The sequence below is a fragment of the Chaetodon trifascialis genome, chromosome 15, assembly GCF_039877785.1.
Source record: "Chaetodon trifascialis isolate fChaTrf1 chromosome 15, fChaTrf1.hap1, whole genome shotgun sequence".
Lineage (NCBI taxonomy): Eukaryota > Metazoa > Chordata > Actinopteri > Chaetodontiformes > Chaetodontidae > Chaetodon > Chaetodon trifascialis.
Window position 1 is genome coordinate 23,660,348 of NC_092070.1, and position 23,056 is coordinate 23,683,403.

At 44.0% G+C, this 23,056-nt stretch overlaps 1 protein-coding gene across 4 annotated transcripts; it reads right to left on the bottom strand.

Annotated features, from left to right (window-relative positions):
- Positions 1-811: 811 nt before the first annotated feature.
- Positions 812-19,907, bottom strand: gas7a (growth arrest-specific 7a). Of its 4 annotated transcripts, XM_070982186.1 has the most exons (12): positions 19,671-19,907; positions 19,135-19,197; positions 14,413-14,502; positions 13,466-13,581; positions 11,718-11,792; positions 10,565-10,643; positions 8,965-9,096; positions 7,321-7,444; positions 5,371-5,450; positions 4,949-5,047; positions 2,670-2,814; positions 812-1,335 (listed from the first exon to the last, which is right to left on the bottom strand). In XM_070982186.1, the coding sequence occupies exons 1-11, from the start codon at positions 19,890-19,892 to the stop codon at positions 2,701-2,703; spliced, it is 1,194 nt and encodes a 397-aa protein (XP_070838287.1). In that variant the 5' UTR covers positions 19,893-19,907; the 3' UTR covers positions 812-1,335; positions 2,670-2,700. The 4 variants fall into 4 exon arrangements, with proteins under 4 accessions (XP_070838287.1, XP_070838286.1, XP_070838289.1 ...); XM_070982185.1 differs by having other exon boundaries at positions 812-2,814; XM_070982188.1 differs by lacking the exon at positions 19,671-19,907 and having other exon boundaries at positions 19,135-19,581.
- Positions 19,908-23,056: the final 3,149 nt, after the last annotated feature.

A 23,056-nucleotide genomic window follows, 5' to 3' on the forward strand; every position in this document is an offset into this window, starting at 1 on the left:
GATTTGTGTATTAATGTGAAGAAGGTGACGGCCTCCTCACTCATCAGTTCATTCATCAGTTTTTCATCAGGAAACCAAATTTCCCACTTCAGCCAAACTGAAAAACATTTGAGCGATATTCAATTTTCAGCACAAACTGAAAATATCTATAAAAACAGGTAAATGGAAAGTATTCTGTGTTTTAATGCTGTCTGGCTCTGTCAGTGTGGGTCACTGTATCCTGACTTCACTCTTCATTTCCGTTTCACATCACTTAATTGTGACTCCTCCCTCCTGCCATCCCGCGTCTGTTTGTCTTTTCCAGACAGTGTTTACTCTCTCGTGTCGTACCAGCACGTTTGTTCACACTTCATTCATTAGGTTGATTGCGAGAAAGTCGGGACGAGAGCTCCTTATGAAGGGAATTAGGCTCAGGTTAACAATCCGCCTGTATCAGCCGATCCTATTATGAGCTGAAGGTCAATTGAGATAAACAACCTCCTTACTGAAGCGCCTGGTTAGGATGGACTCGGCACAGTGAAGACTGCCTGTGTGCGCTCCTCTGGATAGCTTGCACGCTTCGATTGAGTTCTTCAGCTGCTTTGCTGAACAGGAGGTTGGCTTTTTACCATCTTGTCCTAAAGCCTGTTTTGGTTTAATACCTGACCAGAAGACAAACCGAATCACTGTCTGTCCACCTGCTTCACCTTCCCTCCCAATCTGTGCTGGACTGAATCCAGCAGAGTCTGATGAGCATGTAAACTGACCTGAAGGTCAAAGGTCTCAGCTGTCTGAACCTCCCAGTGCAGTTACATAATAAGAGACTGTGCTGTTTAATTTTCAGAGAGATTTATTTTGGACACTGCATTCCACAGAACACCGTCTGGACAGAGGTCACCTATGATCAAACATTCTCAAAACATGGGGAACATCAGATTGAAAGCACGTTATGAAAATGTTAATCACAAAGGGGCAGTAAACTCAACCGTTACGTCATGAAACCGTCGATCGTCAAAAACATTTAGTTGGAACATAATAACTCGTTACATTTAGTGCACAACATTGACACACACTGATAAAACCTCCACAACAGATATGCTACTTAAACCTGTGCGCGACGCCTTTTGGGTTTAAAGCAAAGTCTGAATGTGCTGAATCCATTCACGGGTCAAAGAAAGACGACTTTTCTTCTTTTAATGCAAAAATAACATCATGTTCTTTTTAAATTATCACTTCTGGTGATAAGGCAGGAAAGCATCCATGTTTTCTCAGAGCAGTTCTTTTCTTGTGCTTGGCATCTGGATTAAGATTACATCTGGAATCTTTGTTATGTGATCGGCTTCGTGCTTCGATAGCCTGAAAACAAAAATGGCCACTTAAAGATAATAACTCAAACAAATCCAGAACAGGTAGACAACAACCAATTGTAAAGACAAAGACAGACACTGACGTGTAAACACAGACACGAACTGTACATGCAGTCTCTGATAACATGTTTGTTTTTGTGCAACTGGGACGAGTCTGCTGGCTTTAGCGTGACTGGATCGATCAATAACATCCAGGCCAGATCAATCCGTACCTCACACCTGATCTTCTCTTCTGGAATACGTAACCTGTTGTACAGTATGTTGCTTTCTGCTGCATGTTGCTCTCTTTTACCAAACACCACCATGAAGATATTCTCTGTACATTTACCAAAAATAAGACAAACGACAATCTACAGTACAAACACCTCATCAGCCCAAAGATCTGGGACCTGTTAAACATTTGACAGCAAAATACATCTAGCCTGTATGTACAAATGTACACTGATGCAGAGTAGAATATGTCAAGGACATTCCAGGTATATAACCGTTAGGCACTAAAGGGTGTTTCAGTGTAACTTGGACCACCTTTTTCCTCCAGACTGATCCAAAATAGACCCTGGCCTAAATCCGACTGACCACGTGTTGGGACTTGTGGCGAGCACAATAAAATTCACATTCCAAAGCACTGTGTGTCTATGTGTGTGTGTGTGTGTGTGTGTGTGTGTGTTTTAAACAATTGAGGTTACTGGATATTAATGCTGTACACGTAAATTCTCATTTTTTTGGTGAGAAAGCTCCTAAATTGATTCCGTCACTTACAAGATGCCGAATACTTTGTGTAACTACACCAATAAACAACCATCATGGTTCCACAGACTGTGCAGCTCTCCATATACAGTAAAAGCAAGATATTCAAAACATGCATTTCCACCAAACTGAACCAGCAAAATATGAAAATATATCATATTCATTCTAAGATCTCAATATGCTTCAATATCCGTATCTAAAATAAAGGTAATATCAATAATCAGATTTTTTTTTTGTTTGGTTTACTCAAACTGGAAAAGTGCTCCAACTAAACGAGTCAAAACACATGTAATTTTTCTAATAGTGTCAACTTTACAACAGGTAAACAGCAGAATATGTTAAATGGCATTCAGTAAGCTAATGTCGATTATGACGGGGTTAAATTTAGAAGGAACATGCTGGTACTTTGATCCATTACTGTTTCTTGCACTGATGCTGCGTTAAGTATGAACCTTTCCTCCGGATATTCCAGTCAGAGAGAGGACGAGCAGACCTCGGTCGTCTGAACATGCACTGTCCCCGGATCAGTGTTATTACAAGTGTTCTGGGACTCTGTGTTTTTGCTATAATACTGACGACAGAATGGCTGATCCCAGGTCAGGATGTTCTATATGTCCATATCCACAGGTCGAACCTCGCTGGTTTTGTTCTCCTTCACCCACAGCTCTCTGTCTTTGGCTGGATCCACGTTCTGCAGCAGCTGGTCGACTGGCTCCACCATCTGCAGACACATAAACAGCAACATGATCCCATAAGACATCAGCATCTCCTGGTTTATTGTTATTACCTCAGCAGATCAGTGCACAGAAGGCATGATGAGTGTCGGTGGAACACACTGATCCAAAGCAAGATTTCACAACAACGCCTTGGCATAAAATCTAGTATTCATGGTTTTCAAAGAGTAGTCTGACATTTTGGGAAAAACACTTTTAACAATTAGTACCACTCTCATGTCAGGCAATGCAAAGACAGGGAACAGCTAGCCTGTCGAATAACACTGTGTATAACAACAAATTACACATTTATTCATAAACTTTAAACCAGATGCAGTGGATGTTGTTTGGTGGATTTTCTTACCTTTGGACAGAGCCAGACTGGCTGTTTCCTTCTGACTGTTTGCTCTGAGCTAAGTTTAGCTAGAATGCTAACTAGCCGGGTAGCCACAATAATATGCTAAAATATGCTCATGGTGTCCATTAAATACAGGCAAGAGCCAGTGGGCTAAGCTAACTGCAAAGACCAGAAACAGGTGAAACAGCTAGACTGGCAGGTAGCACACCATTAAATTATAGTTTTCAAACTTAAATCAAACGAACAGGTGATAATGTGCTAACTCATTACCTCTAGAGGAGCTGGAAGGCGCATTTTGTTACGTCTAACCCAGGCTACAAGTGTCTCCCCTTGCGAAGCCTGCTAGCTAGCTTCAATAAAATAGTGACAGCTAGCGCAGTCGACCGTTTACGGACATTTTATCGGTAAAGACCGATAAGAATTTTAAGAATTCAGTGCTCGTTGGATGGTTTGATGCTCCACAAGATTAATTAACTGTTATAGATTACAGCTTCTTCTCACATCCACTGTCAAGATTTAACACAGGTAGCTGTTTCCATTAGCATACCTTTAGACTAGCCCCTGCCCTTCGTGTCAGTTTTAAGATGCCTGTCAAACTAAGCTATCAGGGGCTAAACCAGTGTTTAAGATCACTTTGCCTTAAAGCCTTTTAATTTAAGATTAACCAGAAACATTCTGGTTGAAAAATACATTTCCTCCATTCAAAAGAGAGACGTACAGTAGCACAAAATGTGCATTGTGCCTACAGTTCATCGCATTAGCTTGGTCTGCCGTGTGCGCATCTCTGTGTAAGCTGTGTGCTCCAACACGACCACTGTTTTTGTGAGCATATGAAAAGTATGCCGAATCAGCTGTTAGCAGTTCCTGTTTGCAATGGATTCATGGATTAACATCAGCCATCTGTGGATTACTGTTATTCTGAAGAAAACGTAAAAACATGAAGATTCTCAGGCAAGTTCTGAACGTTTTTTTTCTCTATGATTTTTTAAGCTAATGTATGTTTAAGATATACAATGTCTGATGTGAAATAAGGCTTTCAGAGACACAGACAAATGAAAAATAAATGTTGCTATGCTTTGCTTGGTTTTAAGAAATCGTTTGTGAGTGTTCCTAAAGATCAAAATCCATCTATTTATCTACTAACACCTGACGTTTTCACCTCTCACAATATCTTCACCCGCCTGGAGTCCAGGAAAACCTCTGAATTAACATTTAAAGATAAATCTAATATTATTAGTTCCATGCTAATATCTCAGGGTAATTTGATCAAATGTGCCAAATATTCCTTAAAGTGAATAAAAACTAAACTTTTTTTTTTTTCCATCTTCATCTGTTGGTGAAAACTTTCTTTTATCGAACATGCTGCACATATCTGGGACAAACACTCAAAAGATCTGAGATCTGGTTTGACAGTTTACTATTTTTAACTCAAGGCTGAAACCCCAACTGCTCACGTTTGCTTTGAACTAAACTTTTTCTTCTTTATTCTCATGTCTTCCATAATAACACTTAAAATGACTCTGTACAGAGTTTATATACATCAAACTGTGCTTATCAAATCTACTGTAATCTCATATAACCTACATCAGTTTTACTGCTTTCTGTAAAGACTACTATGAATTTAGTTTATATTTACTGTATTTCTGTCAGCCTGAGAAGGAAAGCAGCACATGCAGAGGAAAGGCAGATAAACGGATATAAACTGGGTTTTCACTCCGCTGCAGCTCTGCCTCTGAGGAAAACTAGAGCACCAGAAAAACTCAAAGAAAGGAGCACAAACTCACGCTCTGATTGAACATGTCTGTCTCATGCCGCAGAGTCGTGTACTGGCGTAAATGCTGCTGAATCCACTCGATCCGCTCAACCTCCAGTTTCTCCAGCTCCTGAGGACAAAAGTTCAAACCACAGAAATACGATCAACCCTGCTGTTTCAGTGACATCGGCTTTACCGACTCAAAATATTTCATGTTTTATGTTACTGTATATGAGCTATTCATGAAGAAATAGAATAGAAAGAAACACATGTATAGTCAAATAAATGAACAGTATGTAGTTCTTGTATGTAATGTCACAGCATCATTCAGAGACACAGAACAGGTGAGAGTCCACTGTGTTTAACCAGCTGAGGTACACTGTGAATCACTGTCAAGTGTCTTTTTTGAGCTGTCCAAGAGGACACCGTGCAGAGTGTGAGGACAGGTTTTACCATGCTGGTGGTGACCATTTCTTCAAACCACTTGGACTGAGTCTGGTTGTACAGGTCCACGCAGCGCATCAGGTCGTCTCCTGAGCATGAAGGAGAGGTCAAAGGTCAGTCCACAGGGAAGCACCAATCCACATTTCTAAACTTTACAGATCATCTTCTTCAGCTCTGCATGTCTGTATCGTCTGCAGTGCACATGGAGCAGAGCCCGTGAGGACCAGCAGAGGGCGCTCAGACATCATCCCTCACCGATTCACTGGTGAATCAGTTTAATGTGAACATTTGTGCCTCTTGTCTTCACTTTCTAATATAAATAAAAATCATTTCACATTGAGTTTGTGTTGTTTACAGACCATCCATCATTGTTGTGATGGTTTCATTGTGGTTTTCTATCACAGACTACTTCTCACTCTAATTGCTTTGACTGAACGTCGACAAGCACGCTGGTGACATTTATTCCCATCAGAGGCCTTTAAGTTTTATTCAAAGTTAATTGGGATTCCAGAGCTCCACACAAACCTTTATTAACAAAACATTAATCATGATCCACCGCCCTGATTGGCTGTCAGTGTCAGTGATCCAAACTCTGCCTCCACATGTCCAATAAGAAAGAATTTAAATTTAGATTAGGATGATGAGATAACGACATAATCATTGTTCATTCGAGGATGACATCAGAGTGAACAGTGGTGGAGAGCAACTCCGTTTATTTACTCGAGGACTGGACATAAATACAATTCTGAGTCAGTCACACAAGGATGTTTTACTGCAGAACGAGTACTTCTACTTCAGGAAACTGTTTTTGACTATTGGTCAAACACTCCGCTCTCCTGATGCTGAAACATAAATAAGTGTCTGTAGAACAGGAGCATCACTGGAGCTCAGCAGAATTCATTCAGTGAAGGTAAAAGCATCCCTGTCTTTGGCAGCGAGCCGGAACGACATTTGGCCCGACCTCAAGGTAGCAGAGTGGATCACCGACACAAGGCCGACATCATTTAAATGTGCCTTATGAGGGCTATTGATTAGTGCTGTGGACTGTGACTAATCTACTGAGTGAAGAGAGACAGAAGGAGATCCTGCAGAGCCTCCTCTCTGCTGAAGCCTGTGCACAACATCTCATTGTGAACACAGTGAATGTCTGGTAGGATCCCTGTATTCTGCTGTGCTTGTGCTTCTACCGTTTACACTAATTAAACAATACAAAACCAAATTACCATCACATTTTGATAAGCAAGAATCAGCTGAGTGTGCAGGACATTTAATTAGAAATTGAAGTTTTGCACTACATGCAAGAAAAGAGCAGTGAAATGTGATTTCTGCTCTGTAGAAAGCCAGTAGCATAAATTAATTTACAGTTTAAACAGAGCATCCGCTTGATGATTCTAATTATAAAAGGCACAAATACACATTTTGACCGCAGAAGCAATCTAATCTAACTGCTAGCATCAGCACGCTAACATGCTCACAATAACAGAGCTGATATCAAGCAGGGGTAATGTTTCTTAGTTTGTGAGTGTGCTAACATTTGCTTATTAGCACTAAACACAAAGCACAGCTGAAGCTGATGGGATTATCATTAGTTTTGCAGGAATTTGGTCATAAACCAAAGCATTAGACAAATGAAAGTTTAGCTCGGCTGGTGGTGCTAAATGAAAAGCTAAAGGATGAAAGAGGTTACTGCAGTTCATCCTGTGGGGAACATGAATGTCTGCACCAAATCACACAGCAGTCCTTCCAATAGCTGTCAGGACATTTTCCTACAGAGAATTTATTTCAGTCTGGACCAAAGTGGTGGTCCAACCGACACGTCTGCAGAGTCACAGTAATTTCGTGACATCCCAACAATCATACTTTGTGCAAAGTAGATGTTGCAGAGGGTTCAGAGAAACTGCCTGAAACACAAGCTGCGACCGGCTCTTGTCTGAGCTCTGACACTCTGTGACTTCTGACCTGCTTGTGTGGATTTCCGCCGGGCCTTCTTTATGTCCTCCTCTGTCTTGTTGCTGAGTTTGATCTCCAGCTGCTGGGTCTTCACCTCCAGATCCTTCTGTCGGTCTGCCAGGGCTTTACGGGCCTGTGTCACAAACACACACACACATCGAGCAGGATGTGTGAACGTAGAAACAATGAGTCATTGAACATAATCCTCAGATTTAGTGTACCTACATCTACTACAAGAGTCATTACAGCCTTTTCATGTCGGCTTCTGACATCTGCACTCTGATCCTGGTCTCATCCTTTAATCTTTTCTTAATCCATACGGAGTCTTTCCACTTATTCTTATGAGGCACCTTTCCAAGGTCATGGTGTAATAGTGCTTAAAAAGGTAAACACAGTAAAAGTAATACATAAGCCAAGAAAATCTCTTTTTAAGAGACACCAACAAAAGGGAAACGTGGGATGGACTCGTTCTCAACCCACTGATCAGGTCACAGGAGCAACAATGGAGCCAAAAGTTTGTTTTTGGCTGGAAATCATTTTCATAGCTGGCAAACTTCAGTGTTTCATGAAAACAGTGAATGAAAAATATGTCAGACTTCTTTGCATTTGAAGGTAATGGAGTGAAAGACCACGGCAAAGCACGCAAAACATGTCAAACAATTTAAGCAGGTCTGAAATAAACAACCACACTTATGTTGAGGTTGATGACAGGACGGCAACAAGCGCTCAATCACAGGCACCATCAACACGCAACACAGCTGACCATTAGCTAAACCTAGCTAACCAAGCTAGTAGCAACACTCAGTATCAAGAGATTCAGGGATGATGTCTTTTTTTAGCCTTTCTAAAACACAAAAACAACAGCATTAGGGATGTATAGGACAGTGTGTTTGTTTACTTTATCCTTAGCTGTAATTGTTAGCATCTCTGGCTAACTAGCGTACTGGCAACAGTAGCAACCAAATGTGAGTTAGCAGAATAGAAATCACTTTCATAGCTGAGATTTTTTTAGTGATAGACAGTAAACAGTGAATGAAAAGTGTGTCAAACATTGTTGTATTAAAATAATAAAAACTGAGATTGATATCAGGCTGAAAAACGGCAACAAACTAGATGAAACATTTCAGCTAATAAATTTAGCCTAGTTTCAAATATACAATTATACTCAGTTTATAAAAGTTTAGATTTTAAGAAAAGCACTAATAAAGGCAATACAGGAAGGGTTACAACAACAATAGGCACAAAACAGAAAGTCAAGCTGCTGAAAACAATTTAAACCGACTCACAGAGCTAACGCTAGCTTAACCAGCTAGCTAGCTACAGCTGCTAATTTCGACAAAATTTAGGGTCACTGGCTAGAAATGAGAAGCTTGCTTGCGTCTAACTCTGCCTGAAATTAAAGACCCACGGTTTCAAAAATAATTTGTAATTTCAGCGGTAAATGTGCCTGATTTATCAGTGTAAAATACAAATATATATTCAGGGAGACAACAGATGGGGTAGCTACAGTAACTCCACATTAAGCCTCTATTTGTGTGCGTACAGAAGAAACAAATTAATTCATGAAATGACTGAAGCAGGTGGGAAGCAGTAAGGATTGATTGATAATGTATGGTGGCCTTTAATGATCTACAGGCCCGTCAGACTCAGTACCTTCTCCACACCTGCGTAGCGGCTCGCCAGCTGCTTCCTGAGGTCGGCGATGTGATGGTCGTACTTTTTCAGGTCCTTCTTGAAGTTGTCGCCCCTGAACGTCAGCAAGGGTTTTTCCACCTCAGTGTGGAGCTGTGGAAACAAGTCACTCCACTGTTGGTAATTTCATTTTTGTCTTGTGAGAAGAAATAAGGACTACAAAATAAGTCCTACCTCAGTGGCAGTAAACATTAACTCCATCACTGCCGTTTCTACTGCATGCACTGGATACTGTTTTGTTTTGTAGCGTCTCTGTTGTGTTAGGACTATATGATACTGTTATGAATCACTTGTACACCGAATGGAAAATAAAATCTACAGAACATCATCTAAATATTCATTTTTCATCAGCCTGTTAACAAAAAAAATCCCTCCTCAAACTCCTGCTGCTACTTCACAGTCACTTATAGTAAATGGTGGTTGGAAAATATATTGTTTAGTTTTTATATAACAAAGATTTATAGTTGTTTTTGTCACATGTGCTTCAGCCTTTCTCTGAGATCAATACGGTGCTTAATAAAGCCTGTTTCCTGTCCCACAGACTCACATCCATCACCATAAAGGGAGACAATAACACTTTTAGTCTGTTTCTGTTCCTCCCACCAAACATTTGGTCAATGATAAGAAAAAGATTGTTTTTTTTATGACACTTCAATAAAGTTCTTGTCAGAAATGCTGACTCTGCACACAGAATGTTAATCTAATGCAAATGTCAAAGCTGGAAGATACAGATGAAATGTGGCTTATTAGAAACTCTGAGAGAAGAAATGAGCCTCTGCCGCCTCGATAAGACGTCTCATTCCCCGTCTGTCCACACATTACCCTCCTCACCCGCCTCATAATGAAGCACAGAGCACGGGTGGAGCAGGGCAGAGCCTGCATGGCCCTGGGTGGGGGCTCGTCAGAACACGTAGCTAATTAATTAGACAACACAGGGCTATGAGACGCTCCGAGGCAGCTTCTGCCTTATTTAAGGCTGCATCTGGGGCCCGTGTGCGGTTTCTGCATCGCCGCTCATCAGATCGTTGACGGGTCATTCTTCTCTCCGGTTGGCGCTGACAAGGTTGAGGTAAACAAGCCCCGTCACCTCAGGATGTGGTCAGATCAAGTATCCATTACTTCAGCTGATTGAAGACATAAAACACTTGACCTGAAGGTGCAGGAGGTGCAAACCAAAGACATCCACACAGGGATGAAAGTGCTTCCACAGAAAGCTTCAGCCATTTTTTCACATTAAAATCTATGAATCAAGTCATTGCATCATCTAGAAAATGTCAACAATCGTGGAAAAAAGAAATTTTAATTCACCGTGGAAATGGTGTAACATTAGCTATTGTTTTAAATTTATGGTGATGGATTTAGAACAACAGCCACACGACAAACACCTTCACATAAGACAGCTGAATGTAAATAACTGTCTTGATTTGCGACAATCAGCGCCACCAGTTGTCACTTCCTGCCCTCCGTCTGAATTGAATGTCACGTGACTGCAAACAGCCTGTTAAATAATCCTTTAACGACTGATGTTCAGCTCTGTGAGATTCTGCAGCAGCTGTGTTACCTTGTTGGAGAACTTCAGGTGAACTTCAGCTTCATCATGAAGACTCTTCTTCAGCTGAGTCCAGGCTTCTCCAAGAGTCCTGAGAAAAGACTGATGTCAGACAAACTGAACCCTAAAGCAGCTTCGTTACCATCACTGAATATTCTTCAACGTGTTTACACCCACAGAAATCCTCACTGTCATTTCAATTCAACCAACAAAAGTGGACTAACTTAGTTTACCTTCTGATAGGCTAACACTTAGCCTTGAAGGTAACGCTAACTTACTATACTGTAGCTAGTAAGCTAGTTAGCCAGACATGCTAATCATTACATTTTAAATGTAAATAATCCCAGCCAATGTTTTTGTAGGGGTTATAATCACTGGTGAAAATGTACTAATTAAGTACATTTACTCAAGCACTGCACTTCAGACTGCATTAAAAAGTAATCCAATTACATCAATGAAAAATACTCTGAATGGTGCCATTTTGCATATTGAGTATTTTCACTTTTATAACAAGTAACCTGGTGAGTTCTTGAACTTTCCTCAGGGGTCAGACAATCAGGCGTGTTGTAAACGAGCCGACAGTTTTATCAGATTAGAGTCATTTTACTATCAAAAGGACAAAGGCTGTAAACTGCGACGTGTTTATGGAGCGTTTGGTTTGAATTTACTGTTTGCCTTCATGTTCTCTGATAAATAAACTGGATTAAGCTGTTGGCTTGTTTACAACCTTCCTGATTGTCTTTTGTGTCAATGTCATCAAGAATAATAAAGTTATAATAAACCTGTTTTCCTCTAAGGTGAACTCTAAGGAGCGTCATGCTGGACGGTTGTTAACTCTTTATGCTTTTAGACTTTCAAACACTGTGTTACTGGTGCTGGGTGAAATTAAACCAGTATATTGTTGGTGCTGTATTGACCTCACACACAGTGACGCACTCGACCCGGCCAAGCCTCATTTCTGCTGTCTACTCATTTTGAGATTTCTGTTTTCCGCTGACATGAAAAACACTTTGATGAGAGTAAGAGTTTGATAGGTGCACCAAAGACAAACAGCAGCGTGGGAGTCAGCCTGCTTTAAATGCTTGCTTCTTTTAATCACTAAATGCAGTGTTTTGCAGAGGGAGCTTTGCACTCCCTGTTTGGAGCTTCTGTTTACTGCACTCACCCTTCCTCCTGTAACGCCAGGGGGCTCAGAGACAGCTTGGAGAGGTTCTTGGCATATTCTTCTTCAATCTTTATCCTGAAACACAAAGAACCAAGACGTGAAACCCTGAGCTGCCTGGCTCAAGGGAGGAGAGAAACCGCTTCAGTGAAGTGGAGAAAATGCTTAAATGCAGATTATTTCACTGCAGCAGAAGCTCCCAGGCTTCCACTGCAACGCTGCAAAGGCTGAAAATGGCCTGATGGCTGTGACTCCTCTTCATCAATCCCATTGTAATGAAAGAGATTTTACAGAACAGCACGTTTTCACAGCCACTGCTCTCATCTGCATTTGAGAGATGGAAATGAGATGCGCTCATGTTTGCCCCGAGGGCTGCTCAGCCAAGGTAGCCACGTTTGTGCCCCCTGTGACATTCACGTCCTCCACCGGCCTCACATTCAACATCCACACCTGAGTAAATCTGCCACCTGAAGAAGGTCACGAGATCCATTCTTTGCCTTAATGTTTGCTGATACTTGCAGCACCGAGCGACCCAGCGAGACAGCACTGAAAGGTCAGCGGTGAATAGAAATGCTCTTGAAGGACGGTGAGTATCTTCAGACGAGGATCCTCATTAACGTCCCACGACTCGGACCGGGATGTGAATGGAGCTTTTGTAGAATTAGGTGGAGCTAATTATATAGAGAGGCGTGAGATCGGATGTAAAAGTTGAACCGAGCTCCTCGTTATTCATGTTGTTATTTGACATCCTGTGTCAGAGTCGGCAGGAGCTCAGCGATATGTGCGTTCACTGAGATCTAAAGGAGAGTTAATTACTGGATGCCAGCACAGACTGCAGCCCGCTGTGTGAGACAAAGCTTCACCTTACAGATCCTTTTATAGACTGAGCTTCCTCTGGGGAGACCTTGTTTTGGACCTGTTTATGATCAGCTCATGTTTGTGGAGCACAATAAAAACCCTCTCCAGTTTCCCACCTTTGAAAGATTTCATGCACACCACGTCCTCAAAGAGTCCTTCATCCGTGGAAAACTGATTATAATGCTGACGCTTTGACATGAGTCTGGATTTTATGCTTCTTCAAAACTGGAAATGTTGTCATAGCAACAAGTCCTGAATCCCAAACCTGCAAAGGTGCATCTTATTGACAATTTGCTGCATTTTCAGTTTCAATTACAAATGGCTTCTGAGGTTTCTAAAGAGCGTTGGTATCATGATGATTTCAGAAGAGAACCTGCAGGTTATGGTAGTCTGTTGGTGTAATTATCACCGTTAAACTGCCGTAATGAAGACTTACGTACACATGATAACTGAAGGATGAAAAGATCCAAACCAACTGTGCGTTTAAACTGTGTCTCAGCACTTTTAAACTGCTCTGCGCCGTCTGTGGTTCTACAGAAGACAAACATCTTTAAAAATGTTTAAAATAAATCTACTTTCATTTAAAAAAAGGCTCAGTAATTTCTAAAATCAGCTGGACGCTGATTAACAGTCGTTACTACAAAGGGAGGAAAGGGCATTTTTTGGGACTATTTTCAGCGGTGGATGAATCCACATTTGCTCTGGTGAGTATTTGTATCAACATTTTTATTTTACAGGATCGTGCTTCGTGAAACCAGCTTGTGGCTCCTCCAGCGGGAATATTTCTGCCTTCAGATCGACTCTGTGTCTGACACTCCTGTTAATTAATTCATTAAAACTGTCAGCAAACTGCCGCCTCTGTTCTGTTGTTGTAACAGGAACAAAACTGTTACCTCTCATGGATGAACTCGGCCATCTCTTTCTGCATCTGTTTGCCCTTCAGCTGCTTCTGCAGGAGAACCTCGAAGCCCGCCACCGACGTGGTCCCCTGGGGGTCTTTCTTGTCGGCCTGCGGAGGAGGAGAACATCATTCAGAAACGGCAGAGCGTCCGGTAACACCTCTTCGTTGTTTAGCTTGGAGAGCGTGTAGGGGTTTGTGAGAACGAGCTCTGAATGTGTGACTCACACTCGCATGTCAAGCAGGACATGCGTTGGTGTGTGTGCGTCAATCACCGGATGGGCGGATGTGTGTTACGTGTGTGTTTCTGAGCGGGATCCGGGCGTGCGCGGCACTTTGTCTCGCTTGTGACGGGACTGATGTGCGTCTCCAGAGGTGCCAGACTTATTTCACACAGCAGGTCTGAGCAGCAGGTCAGAGGACGAACAAAACATCACAAGCACGATGCGACAGGCTGCAAACAAGGAGCCAAAGAGCCATAGAGGGGGAGGAAGCGGGCATCAGATTGCAGTCACTTAGGCAGGCTGAAGGGCTTTTCAATACCAATCTAATTTAGGATGGAAATGTATGGAAACTGAAAATTACAGGAGCCACTGGGGAGCATCGTGTTTGCAGATAATGTCCACCTGTGATCCACCTACTGGAAGATGATTGGATCGTTTGTCAAATGAGAAGGAGAGCGGATCCATTTGCAAACAGCAAAAAAGCAAGAGAGGGGAAACATCTGCACAGCAATGCATCCCCAAAGTGATGGACTGACCCACGTGATGCTAGCACGGCTACAAAGAACTGTATTTTTCAAAATAAAAGTAGATGACAAAGCCGTTTATGAAAACAATATAGATGTACATGGTTTTCAGACGGTATACACAGTGTACTGCTCTCGTCCATCAGGTCTCATCTGTACTTGTACTGCAGTTCCTGTGTTTCAGCAGTACTCACCCAGAAGTAATCGCAGTAGCTCCATTCGTCAGGCTTCAGGAGCTGCTGCTCCGGTCCTTCTCCAGGCAGAGGGAAAGTCACACAGTTGATCTGAAGCAACGGGAGAAGAAGTTTAGAGACGAGGCGGGATGACCTATCTGAGACATGAAAAGCGATGAAGAGGACACAGGTCTGGGTTTCACGGCATGCAGATGAGAGGAAAAAGGTCAGGCATGAGTAAACACACAAATGTGGTGATGTTGACCATCCAGAAGGTGACCCACGGGCCTTCAGGGGGGCGAGAGAGACACAGAGACAAACAGAGAGAGAGACAGTCCTGTCCACTCCAAAGCAAAGACGAACCTCTCATACTTCAGCGCGTCCCTCAAACTGAACAAAGGAACTTTATGAGAATATGTGGTGTTGCAGATAAACACCCAGCGCTCAGCCTGAATACAGACTCCATGGTCCACAGCGTCTTCAATTACTCCTGGGGCTACAATTATGTAATGTTCACCATCTGTGAGCCCTCCCTCCTGGCACTGCAAGATAGCCTGTGTGCCATGTCCACCGCCGCTGCACACTCCACGGGCATCCAGGCAGGATGCTTCATCCACAAACACACAAAAACACACTGAGTCACAGTGTGTGCTGCGTGAGCTCAGCGCTGCTCTGCTGTCACACAGGCTGCAGAACAACACGAGCGTTCACCAGCTGGCTGCTTCGCTCTGTTCACCTTTTCACACAAAGCTGGGACAGAAATCATTCGAATGGCGTGAACGACGTGATGTCAGTTAAGTGCACGCGGGGCGTTCATGTTCACCAGCGCGGGCCATGAAGGTTTGGTGTAGTGGTCACGCTTGAAACTGCATGTCATGTGACACTTTTTGGCCATCACGTTACGTTACAAGAGAAAAACAAACACTTCAGTTTTACGAGGATACGAGGATGCACATCAGTACGTGAAATGAAAGCCTGAGGGGGTCTTGCACATGAGCCAGGATTCACTGGAATGAATGGGGGACCGTGGAGAACCGCAGTTCTCTTGATACGACCACGGTTCTCACTCTGTGCTCTTCATGAGGGCAGAACATCAAACACTGACATAATATTGTGTCTCCTATTGAGCTTTCTACTGCATAAAACAAGATGTTTTGTTGCAACTTAACAGCTGAAGCAGTTAGTCCATTGATCAGTTAGTGGTGATTTTTCCTGTAGAAACATGTGATCTTTGATCTTCTCAGATGTTTGATTTGCTGTTTTTCCTCTCAATGAGCTCAATGATCTGAATGTGTTTGTCATAATGTGGAGCTTCGGACTGTTGTTTGGACCAAACAAACATGGTGAAGGCGTCACTTTGGGCTCACTGTGACCACATTTCTCACTGTTTTCACAGTGTTTCCAAACCAAACGATCAATCAAATGATCCAACGATAAAATCCTGCTTTGACATGAATGAGGAGACACATCTAAAGAGACCAGAGACAGAGGACAGTCACAGGGGACAGATCTGAATGCTTCCTCCACCACTGCTGACCAATCAAATATCTAACATTTACTCTGTTTAACAGTCACTCACTCTGTTGTTTGCAGTGTTGTACTCGTTGGACATGCTCAATCTGTCTGTCTGTGTGTCTGAAGAACAGAAAGCTGAGACAAAACACTGTGCAGAGCTGCAGTGTTGGTGATCGTTATGCAGCGTGCGCACGCACACACACACACACACACACACACACACACACACACACACACACACACACACACACACACACACACACACACACACACACACACACCTGATTCATTTTTAGAAATATCACTTAAATGTGAAGCGTCTGTGCTGCAGCCTCGCCGTGTGATTCACGATGGGAGGTGTGTAGCTTTGCATAAAACCTCCCATTGAGCGCTGCACGCTGACCTCCTCGCTCTCTGCTCTGCCACCGCAGCACTTGATCCGAACGGCCTCCAATAAACAACTTCAAAAGCAGATGAGTAACACTGCTTCTCTGTTATATAACCACTGAAATCCAGAGGAAATGCTAATGTGGCTTCTCGCCAAACGGGTGCACCGACAGGATGGACGGCGAGCTGAAGCGACGTGAATAAATAAACAAGGCGCACGTTAAGTGACAGTGAAGCTTTTTTAATGTAAAGGAACGGCGGTTTGATGTGTGCCGACCAGTCACTGTGTTCATTTTCTGCCTCACAAATCATGCTGATTGTCATGGGCACCAGATTTTCCATTAGACTGGCTCCACATCTATCATGACTGTTGTTTATCTGCCTCTCACATCCAGCAGAAAATGAGACCATTTATCTAAAGGAAAGCTGTCTGGATGACTTACTCTCCTCTGCGGCTGCTCGGTGAGGGACTTAAATATTAATACACATTACTTTTGTGACACAGTGTGTAGTAAATCCTTCTGAGGACGTCTGACATCCAGCTGTTGGACTTGAGGTGCTGCCTTCAATGCTTCAGCTCAGCACAAAACAAAGCTGTAAGCAGCACCGATTTGTCGGGTGAGCTGGGACATTTTGTCCTCACTCAGCATTCATAAACATTCAGTCTCATGAGAGTTGTGTTTCCAGGCTGCAGGCAGCGGTTCTTTCATTACACATTGTAATGTTTTTTACTCATTTATTTATTTATTTTGCTTTGCTGAATACGGGGAAAAGAAAGAGAAATCATGACACAGCTGAAGAAGAAATGGCCCACGGGAGACGTGGAAATAACGTCTGGCAGTGGAACAAACGGCTGAAACGCAGGCACTTCCTCTCCTCTCCTCACGTCCATTTCTGAGCAGAAAATCTCAGCGAATGAGACTGTGGGATGCTCTGCTGCTGTTGCTAAGCGACAAATTACTTTTGCTGTAAAAGACCCCCCCCACCACACACACACACACACACACACACACACACACACACACACACACACACACACACGCACACACTTTCCCATAACAAAACAAGCTCAGACTTCTCTCTTCCCGCTCTTTATTGCCTTTTCTTCCCTCTGTTCCTTTCTTCTTTTCCTCAGCGACCAATCAGAATGCCCCAGCCGAGTCCCGCCAACGAGGCCAGGTGAGACTCTTAACGAGCCGCTGAGCGCACGCGGCGTAGCAACAAGTCAGACCGCACCTGAAAGGATGTTTAATAACCCGAAAGACGCGCAGGGCTGACACAAACGGCTGAAGGTGAGAACAAGGTTACGCTGCTGCTGCTGCTTCTCCTGTCTGATGTGTGAAGCCTCGCCGTCCTGCGAGCCGCCATTACGCCAGCAGCCATGGATGCATGCGTCTCCATGACAACTGTAGAGGGTTGTGTAACGTGAGGTGCGCCTCGGCGAACAAAAAGGCACCTTTGTGGACTGACGTCACCCGGCCGCTGCCACAGCTCGATCACACACCTGAGTCTGTTCACTCACTGATGCTGGTTTTCCAGAAATCAACGCTCCTCTGTGATCCTGTTTCTGGGGAACTAATTAAGACATAAAACTGTGCTGGAATACCAAAATAAAGCTGCTCTCATGCCTCAGCTCTTCATGAGAATTCACCCGTGAAGCCAAATCACAGTGTGACGGCGCATCCACGAGCGCTGACAGCCTTTGAACAGGCCTGCAAAGAGGGACGAGGAGCAAAATAACCTTTTTTTCCTCCACAGTTTGCCCTCAGTGAACATCTGAATGGCTTCCCCCTCCTCCTCCTGTACCAGTGTTTTCCATCTGAACACCCATTAATCAATGCTATTGCTTTTGTCACCATGGAAACTGGACCTGCTGCATCTCTTGCAGGTCTGGGGGGGTTTTTCACAATGGGCGGACTGACGGCTCCCGCGGCTGCAGCAGGTCAGCGAGCCCACCGAGCGCAAAATCAGCCCCCGAGAGGCACAAAACCACCTCTGTCTGTCTGTCTTCTCCTCACCATCAACGCCACACGTTCGCCCTCATCGCCAGCCCCCCGCTTCCCCCCACAGTGATCATCGTGAGAGAGGTTATATAACCGCAGCTACAGTCTGGGCATCTCAAGACAAAGATACTTTACACAATATCTCACATTAATTCCTCCTCTGCGTCCTGTAACAAGCCTCATCGCAGGTTGATGCAGACTTGGAGCTCTACTATGAGCAAAGGGGGAGTTCCTCGCAGTCTGGCGCACAAAGTGTTCACTTCCCAAAAGCTGCTGGATGACAAACCGCGACCTGCAATGCCCCGCAGATTAGACGTGGAGCCCTTTGAGGTAGAAAAGCCGGGATGGGGAATCACGTCGAGCAGCAACCCGGTGACAAAAACACTCAGAGATCAAGATCTTTATCTGTCAGACTGAAGCAACGCGGTCCTAAAAATACCAGGCGCCGGATCGGCTCCGTACTTTTCACTCACTTCAATAACATTTCAGCGTGGTGACAACTGCAATGTGAAGAGCCACGTTTTGGCACCTGGAGAGCATTAATTCATCACTGACAGGCAGAGGATCAATAGTATGGATCATCAGTCAGCGAGATGAAAATGAGCGCAAGTCTCCTGGACGGCTCCTTCATTCAGACTACTGTGGTTTCCAGTATGCAGGGAAGCCCGTGTTGCTCCACCAACAACCCACAATGCATTATGGTTCGAGCAGCGGGCTCGAAGACGATGTCAACAGATGATAAAGAAAAGAGACGTGAACTTATTTTCTGCCACAGACACACTCAGAGGATGGAGAGGAGAGGATGAGGAGGGTGAAGTTGGAGCTCGTGGGTACTCACGGTGATCTTGGTCTCCTTGACCTCCTTGATCTGCCTCTTGGCCGGCGACACCGAGCCGGGGGGCTGCGGGGCGAGACAGGAGGGATCGTCAAAACTCTCCTCAGTGTCAAAGCTGGCTTCCATCATCATCCCTCTCACCTCCTCCTGCTTCTCTATTCTGGGAAAGCCTCACTCTCTCCTCTCTCTCTGCCTTTCCCTCCACGCGCCGAGGCTGCCTTCAGTCTCACAAGCTACGGAGCGAGTGGAGAGGAGTCGCGCTGCACGGGGGGAGGGGGTGGGGGGGCGGCGGGGAGGTATAGCGTTAGGGGTGAGGAGGGGGAGGAGTGGGGTTGCAGGGGAGTCGGTGGCGGCTGTGGGAGCGTGACGAAGTCTAGCCTCCGGTTAAGCTGCTGTCACACGAGTTTTAAGGTTGAAGCTGCGAGGAGATGGATGCTGCCCTCAAGGGGCCCCTCACACCCTCTCACAACATCCACCTGGTCCAACACCACCACAGCCAGAACAAACCCCACGAAGCAGCACGGCGGCCACGTTCTCACCTTCGCTGCACAGAACATGGCGGCGGGCAGCTCCGGCCAACGCAGTCCCAGTCCGGGTTTCGAGATCCGTGGCCCCCGGCGCTTCCAGTGCTCCCGGTGTGAGCTTTGACCGTCTTGGCTGGCCTCCTTTCCAAAGCTGACAAACTCTGACAAGTGGGGTCCAGATCTCAGCCGCCCATATGGCCCAACTGTCTGTCCATCTACACTCTCCTGTGTGATCATGACACCGTATGCCCTCATCTGACTCGTAATTAGTCACGTGGGCTGGCATGGAGAGGAACTTGGCCCGGGTTCATCAGATCTGCGGGAGCAGGCCTGCCTTCGCTGGACAGAGCGGCAGATTCACATCACGGAAATACTGAAACTCTGCGAGCTGAAGAGGAGGAAGCACCGAGCGAGACCACTCAGGACAGGACGTGACGGCGGAGGACCAAAATCTGCCAATTACTCTGTCAAACTACTGTTTATTGAATATAATGAAAACTGACTCCATGCCCTTTAGGTTGTTAGTTTGGTCTGACAACATTTCAGAGAAGCTGAAAATCAGGAACGTTGCATTTTTTTCTTGATAAATGACTTAAATGATTAGTAGATGATCGGAGATGTTGCTGATTAATTTTATCAGCATGATGCCCGATCGTCCAACAACACAAGTACGAGACAATAAATACGACAGTGTCACTCGTTTCAGCAAATCCCGACGTGTTTACGTTCGAGCGACAGCGCCCTCTAGTGGCTGTGGGAATTATGAGCAAAAGAGGAAATGTCAGAAGGAGGTCTGAGGAGCACAGATGGGTCAAAAAAACATCTGGAGGGTGATGTTCGATTCCTGTTACGCACCTAAACCAGGTGGCTGTTGCTGTAACCATGATGACAAAGCTTAAAGAAACACTTATTGCATCCTGTCTTTCTCTTTTTGTACTCAAACCTCAACCACAGCGTCATCGTTCATTCGTACGACAGTCTGAAGCTCTTTGAGGGACATTTCATCCTGCTAATCAGCGTCTTTGGGTACCTGTTTGTTGGCGGGTTTCCTCAGAGCAACATCAGGCCTCAGGGTCTCTGCGGGCTGGCCGGTCTTTGTACTGCTGCGGCATCCGTTAGCTGAAGACAAACAGATTATAAACAGCTCATTATTGTGACAGCTGGAGTCTCATGTTTGAACAAGAACTTCAGAAAAACGAGCAGGCAGGATCGGCAGCTTGAGAGGCGACTCAATTACGGTGAAAAGGTCACTTTTACTTCGAGGTGTGACATTTTAATATCGTTGTGTCCAAGCTGACTACACACTGATTTGTTCTCCTTGACACCGAAACAACAATTAATGACAATTTACAGGCAGTTTGAGGCCGAGATGGGTACTGTTGACTCGTCTTGTCAGGGCATTATTCTTCAGATTTATAGAGCATCCATATATAAACACATATTGAAGGAACGTCATTAACGAGCTTGGCCCGGGGGTTCACAGCTCTGCAGTAACGTCCCCGGTTTCATCCCATCAGCCCTTAATGGTTCCTCATCGCCTGTGATTCATGAGCTGTCTGCTCGTTGCATGTCAAATGGTCTCATGTCCAGCTGAAGGTAAACGCGTGAGAGCGCGACCCCTGAGGCCACACATCACAGCGTGGACGCCGGTCGGACTCGCCTGCAGGCGAACCAGGCGACTCCAAAAATAGCAGTGACGCTCACTTTGCTTAAAGGGGCATTAAGAAATCCTCGGCCCTCTCTGACCTCTGCAGGAGCCCAGTGAAATTCATCATCGTCAGGTCCTGGACACATGAGCTGTAAGTGACGTGATTGACGGTCGGTCACTGAGCAGCGATCCATCAGAAACTGAAGTCAGATTTCAACTACGAGCACTTTATAATATTAACTGTGTTCTGGTGAAAATGGTGTTCAGCTGTCAGAGAAATGTCTGACTTGTGGCCCAATCCTTAACAATTAAAGATATGTCAACGTTGGAAATATGGAAATATGCTAATATTTGCATAATTATGTTATTCTGAGAGTTTGATTGATGACACTCTCATGTCTGTTGAAGCTAGTTTAACCACATGGCTGAGATGAGAGAAAACGTGTTGCAGCAGCACAATGACAGAAATAACATAAGTACAGAAAGTAGAAGAAAAAAATAATAGAGGTATTTAATATATAAAAGAAGCTTTACAAGAGCATTTGAATACAAAATTATAGGCAAAGTGTCAGTGATGGGACTGATAGCAGCACAGTCAAGAGGTTAAATTTAACAGCAAACACCAGACTAAAACATGGTATGGTGAAGAAACGGAACCTAGTTTTTGTCTGTATTACAATAAAGATGTAGTAGAAGGATAATATACAATATAAAAAATGTTAGTATAACATAAAAATATAACTGTCTGCCAGAAAGCCCTTTTCTGTCAGACAGCTTTCTGTCAGAAAGCCTTTCTCACCTGTAGTTAAGATTGTGAAAGTGTCTGTTTTAATCCAAACTATGATCTTTTCCTAAACCGAACCAAACAGCAACTGAAAGCAAAATAATAAAAACAAAACAAAACCAAAACAGTGAGGTAAAAATAACATGGCTACACCGACTTTTGGTTTCCAAACAACATACAAGTCCCCGTCTCCTGGGTGAAAGTCCTGTGTTTGACCCGTTCATCCATCATTACAGTAACAGTACATATAGTTGTGTTTTTGTACTATACTTAATACACTTTGTATTAAGTCACCTGATTTCCTAAAGCCTTTCTGGCAGAAAGCCTTTCTGGCAGAAAGCCTTTCTGACAGAAAGCTTTGAAAGGTTGGTATTTCAAAGATTAAAGAATTCAGGAATGAGTTTTTACCTCTTTGATTTTAACTACTTTATACGCTGTTCGCTGGTTTAATCTACAGCAATGCATCATTTTCTGTGAGACCATCAAATGTTCACAGCATGGCCGTCCTGTGAAAACCACATATCTCTACAAATTTTCATGAGCTCCAAAAAACAACCTTTTTTCAGCCTTGTGATGCATTTTCCAGCTGATCCAAGAGGCTTGTTAAAGAGTTTATTCAGCTGAAGAAAGAGGAGAATTCTCTCAACACATAAATGAAAACTCATCCTTCAGTTTATCAGAAAAGTTGTGATTCAGAATCACCAAATCTGGAGATACAAGGTTTTCACAGGACAGGAAGGAGATGGAAAGTCACTTAAGCTGTGAGACAAATGTAATAGAGGGAAAGTATGATATTCAGTAGTGGAGTAGAAGTATGAAGCTGCACAAACTCATTTACAAGTACCTTGAATTTGTACTTGAGTGCAGTTCTCGGCTGCTCAGATGTGAACCTGGCCTTTGCTCAACGTCTTCCTCTCTGAGGAGGATCACACTTGTCTGCCTGAATGCTGACAAACTCCCCTGCAGCTG